This window comes from Phaethon lepturus, unplaced genomic scaffold (genome assembly GCF_000687285.1).
Source record: "Phaethon lepturus isolate BGI_N335 unplaced genomic scaffold, ASM68728v1 scaffold878, whole genome shotgun sequence".
NCBI classification, from domain to species: domain Eukaryota; kingdom Metazoa; phylum Chordata; class Aves; order Phaethontiformes; family Phaethontidae; genus Phaethon; species Phaethon lepturus.
The window spans coordinates 1,505-8,822 of NW_010558082.1; the positions used below are offsets into that span (position 1 = coordinate 1,505).

Genomic DNA, 7,318 nt, shown 5'->3' on the forward strand with positions numbered 1-7,318 from the left:
TACAAGGACACTGAGTTGCTGAAGCATGTCCAGAGAAGGGCAACGAAGCTGGTGAGGGGTCTGGAGCACAAGTCTTCTGAGGAGCGGCTGAGGGAACTGGGGTTGTTCAGTCTGGAGATGCTGCATCCTTGGAAACACTCCAGGTCAGGTTGGATGGGGCTCTGAGCAACCTGATCTAGTTGAAGATGTCCCTGCTCATTGCAGGGGGGTTGGACGAGATGACTTTTTCAACCCAAGCTATTCTAGGATTCTATGAAAGGGGAGGAGAGGCAGCCATTAACTGTCTTGGGGTCTGACCATTGCAGGATGGCAAGAAGGTGCATAGCTTACACAGGCTTCTGGGCGAGTACATGTTATGGCCACTGCCAAACAGGCAAAGAGTATGCAGGATAGTGGAAGAGCTGGTGAACGAGCTTATCTATGTCTGCCAAACCCTTGCCGGCAATGACTTCATGCCACAACCAGCTGTCAGGTTGGGTGGCTTCCTGGAAGGCTGGAATGCCTGTGACGAAGACCTTGTCTATCGCCTGTTTGTGCCGCTGAAGCCACCCCCTGGGCACTCCTTCCACCTCGAGCTGGGCACCGAAGGGGAGACACTAGTGAGGAACTCCTGCCTGCATGTGGAACTGGAGTGCATGTGCACAAGGGAGCAGTGGCTGGGGAACATGTTCTGCTTCCTCCACCACCCTGAGGATGAGCTGATGCGCAGTCAGGAATCCAGCCTCCTACAAACCCTCTGCACCAGCTCATACCTCAATGTGCAGAAAACCACCTTCTGGCTCCAAGAGTTGATGACAGCAGCCTGCGTTGCTGCACCTCCTGCGGCCGTGGTGAAGCTAACGGTGCTGCCCTCCACACGCTTCTGCAAGCTCAAGCTGACCAAAGCCTTTGAGAGACCCTTTATCATTGAGCTGATCTTGGCGGTGCAGCAAGGCAACTCGGACACATTTGTGAGGATGGAGTAGGCAAAGGTCAGTGCTGCCAGTAGTGTGAAGTGGCTGAAGAGAAAGAGATACAAAACTGAGAGCGTGAGGCGGCCAAAGAGACTGCTGCAGGAGATAGAAAGGAAAGGGAAAACCAGGTGCAGAAATGTGATGCTGCAGATTGTCTCCTTAGCATAACAGCTGGTGATGACTGCAGTTTCTGCAAAGATGGCATTCATCCTTCCTTCCCGTTGCACCATCATGTCCCAGCTGGCAATTTCATAGGAGTCTCAGCATTTCCATGTGAGAAGCACCACTGATGTGCCTCCATGTGTTCACTGAGGCTGGGGTGGAGAACTTGCCTGTCCCAGACACTGCCTGGGGAGCTGGAGCCCTAGGAATGAGCATGTTGGACATAGGGAAAACACTACTCAATCGGCACTGGTAAATGCTCCTGCACATTTTCTCCACAGGCAAATCACACTCTGGGGAGTCACACACGATGCACCTGAAGACGCTGTTGCCAGGAGGCTTGCGATAGTGACTGCATTACCAACTGTTCAGCGACCACCCACTGTCTTTGAGAAACTCCATTCCCTCCAGTATATTACTGCTAAGGATACCAATAAATGTCTCTCTGCCAGTGACCGTCTATGCAACACTTTGTCAGGGAATGTTTGCTCTGGGCGCTCAGTGTTCAGCGGTCCCAGAGTCAGGGAGCATTTTGTGGAAGAGCTGATGAAGTGGGCTCTGGTATCACTGCTTCTGTAACTAAGGCTCCCCGGTCTGTTTGTTGTCCTGTGTCGGGGCAATGAGAATAACTCACCACCCTCCATAGCTCTGCTTGTTGGTCTGTGGTGTGCCAGGCTCAGGTGGGAAAGGAGGTTGCGCTCCCTTCTTTGTGTGTGGAGCTGCATACGCAATCCCTCACTACATAGTGGCAGTGGGAGTCCAACTCCCTTGGACCGCAGGGGTTCACAGCATCCCAGAACCCCGAGGTTGTTTCCCCTGGGGCAATATTAGCCAGCACCAGGGCCCTTGAAGATCTGGCCCTGAGACTGAGGCAACCCACAGCAATGGGTTTGCCCACCTTGTTTTAGCTGCAGTGCTTTTGTAGGTGGAAAGCCATGTAGGAGAGGCCAGCACTGGCGCATCTGGGGATGTGGCAGTGCTAATCCGTGGGATCTAATGTGAGAGCCCATCTAGCTCACAGAGCTCTGCCAAGCACATCTGGGAAGGGAAAGCCTCCTCCTCTTGTGCCTTCTGGTCAGTTGTCCAATTGCCAGCTAATGGTGCTGCCCCCCACCCGCTTCTGCAAGCTCAGGTTGACCAAGAACTTCAAGAGACCCCTCTCCATTGAGCTGAAGTTTGGAGTGCAGCAAGGTACCTTCCTGAGCATCAGGAAGGCAGAGGTTGGTTTTACGAGCAGCTTGAGGTGGCTGGAGAGGTGTACAGTGGCAGAGTTGCAGTTCTTCAGGCCCATGGACAGGCATGTCCTGCATGACAGCTTCCACCTCAAGTGCCTGCAGCTCTCCACCTGGATCCTGGTGGGCACAGGATTTTCCACCCATGTCCTGAAGGCCACTGTGATGCACCTGCGGCCACACAGTACAGCTGGCCAAGACAGGACTGGCACCTGAATCCTGTCTGGTCCTGCTGTAAAGGAAGGGACATTAATGAGAGCTGAGGGGAGCACAGGTATAATACAGCTGTGAAAGACTTCAAGGCTCAGTCTAGGACCCATCAAAACTGGAGTCTTCATATTGTCCTCACCCACCCAAAGCAATAGTGTAAAAAGGATATGAAAAGGAAATTTAGCACAGAGAAGAAAATAGAAACTGGATATAAAAAAGGACTCTGAGTACTGCACTTCGTGTTTTTGGGCCAGACTGGCAACATCTTCTCATTAGAATCATAGACTCATTTAGCCTGGAAAGGACCCTTAAGATCATGGAGTCCAACTGTTAACCACCATCACCAAGTCCACCACTAAACCATGTCTGCCTCTCCTTCCTTGCCTATCCCTCCTGAAGAGTTTATAGCCATCTGTTGCAGCACTCCAGTTGTATGAGTCATTCCACCATGTTTCCATGATTGCAGTTACATCATGTTTTTCCAGCTGCACAATGGCTTCCAACTCCTCCTGTGGGTTGCCCATGCTGCATGCATTGGTGTAGATACACTTCAGTTGGGCTATTGATCCTGCCACCTTTTTGTGGGGAGAAGCCCTATTTCCAATGTGACTGTTCTCAGGTGCTTCCATGGTTTCTAATGTATCAACAACCTTTGTGTCTTTGCTGCCACATGGATCTTCATCCCCTACCACCACTGAGATGACCAAGGTGCTGCGAGCGTTAGTTTAGAGACATGTAAAATGTGCTCCATTATACTCAGCTCATCATGGAACAGACTGAAGGACTCACTAGCACACCGTCCCTCAAACAGTGGCATGCTGCCCCATGGCTTACCACTAGCAAGCCTGGTTTTATCCTTTTCCCCCTTCAAATCTCATTTAAGCTCTTTCAATGAGCCCTGCTAACTGCTGTGCAAAGATCCTTTTCCCTCTTTGAGAAAGGTGTACCCCATCTGTCACTAGCAGGCCTGATGTTGTGTAGACCAGCCTACAGGTTGGACTTAGATGCAGTAAGGACTTAGATGCAGTAAGAAATGCATCATTCACATCATGCCCTCCCTGAGGGGACTGCAGGTGAGATAGTGTCACTGTTAAACCACTCATTCTGTCCCAGCTGCTCCTTGGAAGTCTTTCAGAGCAGCTTTGTCTTGCTCCTCAGCCGCTTTTCCCAATGTATCCAAGATTTCCTTGCTCTGCCCTGTACAGTCCCCCTTGTTGTCTGGCTCTGCCCAGATTTGCTTTTTGCAACCCTGCATCGGGCACATGCTATCGCTGTGTTGGCAGGGCCAGTGGGGCTGGGTGGCACAGGTAAATAGATTCCATGGGCAAATAACTGAGTGACTGCCCATCAAAACCAAACCCTGACCAAACCAGTCCAACCTTGAAAATAATTTTTGCTTGGGGAAGGCACTGAATTTGAGCATTTATTGTTTTTATTATCCTACTCTTCATTACAGGCACAACACTTTAAATGTTCATGTGATTTTTCCATGCTTCTGGCTGGAAAGCAATCTGAAGACATTTAAATATTTTGGTGGGAACCTGTAGAAATGTCATTCAAGCCATGCTACTGTCAAGCAATGCAAAGGAAGGATGCTACCTTGTGACAGATGAGGGAAATCAGGCTTCTTTATTTCTACAAGCTTAAAAAGGACTGTAGACCTGTGTGTAGAAGAAACAAGTAAGTATATCCCAGCTAAGCAAGACAAAGCTACCCTTAAGCGATGGCACAAAAGTTCAATGGGATAATCACATTAACATTACTGAGCTAGCCATGCATATGAAGCACAATACAGCTCCTATTTCCTATTTGTCTGCATTATGAATCTAAAATATTCATATTTTATTGTCCTGCGTTGACAGCAAACTGTTAGAACCGAAGAATGGTTGGCTTTCTGTCTGGAGTTTCATGTCTTATTTAGTGCAAGCTTGAACAGCAAGCAGAATTAATCAGGTTCTCAACTCTAGTTTAACTCCAAGGTTATTCACAGTAGTAGTCCTTAAATAGAGCTGGGGATGGGAGTCTGGTATCCTTTCCATTGACTTGGATATGTATATTCCACCTGCTCAAAAAATCCTAAGGGAATCGAGCACTCAACTCTTGTGCAATTTCAGTAGGATTTTGAAATTTAACCTATTTAATGCCTCTCTGAAAAGGCTAGATTCAAGCTAAGATGAGCATCTGGCTGAAGCCCGCTCTAATCTCACAGTGCCTTTCAGCCCTGTGCCGGTGCTGCTGGCACCTACTGGAACAGATGCAGTCCCCACCCAGTGCTACTGGAAAGCAGGCAGTGGGGAATATCAGCTTGGAACAAAACATCAGATGTATCTGAAACACTATTCGTGCGTTAACAACCTTTGGTATTTCCCTGCATGTTTGTAAAGGACAGTCATCCAAAGACCAGCAATGCAGCATGTTCTTTGTGCAACATCCCGGTCTGAGGGCCTGATGGAAAACCCAGGGGAACTTCTGCACTGCCTTCCTGGGTTTTGACTCAGGAAGCAGCAGTTTCCCCCACCACCGCTCCCCCAGGCACTAGCTGCTGTGGCTCCCTGTCAGCGCCGAGGGAGAGAAGCCGGGTGGGCTCTCTGTGGAAAGGGCTGCCCTGATGTCATACACGCCTGTCCCCGAGCACGGGTGACCACAGGGAGCGTGGCGGCTGCCTCCTTTCACAGGGAATTACAGAAAGCAGCGTTGCCTCAAGAACTCAGCGCGGCGAAGGGCCCAGAGCAACCCACCACGCTGCCTGGCATACCTGCCAAAAGGAAGCTGTAATGAAAACAAGTGGCTTTCAATAAAGTCTGTGCATTCACTTGGAAATAACGAAAGCAAGCACAAAGCAGCTCAGGAGCCCTTCTCAGGCTGTGTGTGGCTGCTCCCTATGGTCACACTGTCACCAGTCTCCCCTAGAATGGGGCCCATCTGACCACAACAATCTGCTGCAAGGTGTCGTTGCAGCCCACAGAGAACTGAGTGCTAAGGGACTCCAGTAAAATAAATGACTCTTAAAAAAAAAGATAGGGAGTTATTTTAATTGTTTTCCAGTTGCTAAATGCTTTTGGAAGCTGCTTTTCCTCCACAACTTTGCAGAGCTGTTGCTCACTTCAAGTGAGGAAGAAACTCCTGCTCTGGTGGTCTTCATGGAGCATCCATCCCCTCTGTCTCCTCCACAAAAGCAGGAGCAGCATGGGCTCTTCAGCCCATGTTTTCCGTGGGAGTTTGTGCCACACTGGATCCCCTGGGAACAGGCTGCAGACTTAGTGCACAACTTCAGTGTGAAGTCATGCAGTCGTGACTATTGGCAAATGCCTTCAACCCACAGTCTTCACTGTTCTTCCTTTACCTTTTCTTAGTTTGCAACAAGTGACGCTAGAAGAGAGGGGGAGGAAAAAAGATTATTTCTGTGAAGCGCTCTGAGCTACCTAATGGTTTTATGGATCGTGTTGTGAGGAAGGAAGTACCCCTGAAGAGCAATACTCTGCGTCCTTGAAGGTTTTAACTTCTTTTCAAATAAACCTCATAGCCTTTGAATGGGGACTGTGACAGCCCTGGGAGGATGGACTACTCCAATAGCATGTTTTAATGACAACATAAAATCATTAATTTATTTTTTTTAGAGTGTATTCCACAAACTCAGCTCCCATACTACATCCTAGCAAATCAAAAGTCTTTATCTCTGCCTTGTGTTGGTTGCTCAGTTTCCAAATGCTTCTCAAAAAATCTTGTTGAATTCCCATATGACTTGGTTGACACGTTATGTTTAAATTAGTACTTACAGAGATTACTTAAAGTTTATTGCTCTCATCTTTGTCGTTCACTGGGTGTGCCTGTCCCTTCTTCCTTTTTGTCTGCTGAATGAAGCTGTCTGAAACACAAACATACCGCTGCATTTGTAACAGCAGCAGAAGAATAAAAGAAGGAAGTTTTTTCTAATCTCTCGGTGCACTTCTTCATCTTCCATCAGTGCAAACCTACCAGATTAGAAGTTTAGAAATACATCCAATAGCAATTTCTTCCTACAGCACAAACCCAAACTATTAAGGCAAACTAGCAATTATTCTTCCGCACTAACATCAACATAAAGCAGATTAGAAGAGTTAAATGCACAAGAGTGCAGTTCTTTCCTGATTATGCACCCTTAATCTTCAGAAGATGGTTAATTACATTTTAAGGAGCATAAGAGCCCTAACATATTTGTATGTTAATAAAAATTCTCACCAGGGGTTTAAATCTAACATGTATTCACAGGTATAACTAATGGCATTTTTCAGTAATGCAGTGAAAAAATATGCCTGTAAGTTAGTAGCTTCACACAGGAAACTGCTGGGAGTTTTTAATTTACTCTCTAACTGTTCTCCTAATCATTCTCTTATCATGCTGGGATGGCTAAATGCATACAGATTATAATGATGGTGTGTACCCACCATAGCAGTGTCAGCAATGACATTTGTCAGTGTTTGAAGTCAGGCTGCTGCAATCAGAGCTCTGCAGCCAAGGGAAGGAGAGAAACGAACGGGGATGACACTGAAGCCTTGCAGTTTCACAAGAACTCATGTTTGCTTGTTTAAGGCTTATTCCAGTTCAGAAAGGGATTAGTCTCTACCCAGCACAGGCCCAAACATCTCTGTGATTCAGAGCTTTTAGGACTATGTGTTAACTATGTCATGTTCAGAGATGTTGAAGGTCCAAGGAGACTTCTTTCCTAGAAATCCTCATAAGTGAAGATAGAGTCTGTCATTTAATTCTGCTTTCAAACTCCAC

At 47.6% G+C, this 7,318-nt stretch overlaps 1 protein-coding gene across 1 annotated transcript; it reads left to right on the forward strand.

The window, feature by feature from the left end:
• Positions 1-350: 350 nt before the first annotated feature.
• LOC104625333 (inositol 1,4,5-trisphosphate receptor-interacting protein-like 1) lies at positions 351-965 on the forward strand. Its single transcript, XM_010292934.1, has one exon. It carries the CDS (start codon positions 351-353, stop codon positions 963-965), a length of 615 nt encoding a protein of 204 aa, XP_010291236.1.
• The last annotated feature ends 6,353 nt before the right edge of the window (positions 966-7,318 follow it).

Bases quoted from the DNA above. Each gene is read 5' to 3' on its own strand.
- LOC104625333 (XM_010292934.1), top strand. From the start codon at position 351: ATGTTATGGCCACTGCCAAACAGGCAAAGAGTATGCAGGATAGTGGAA.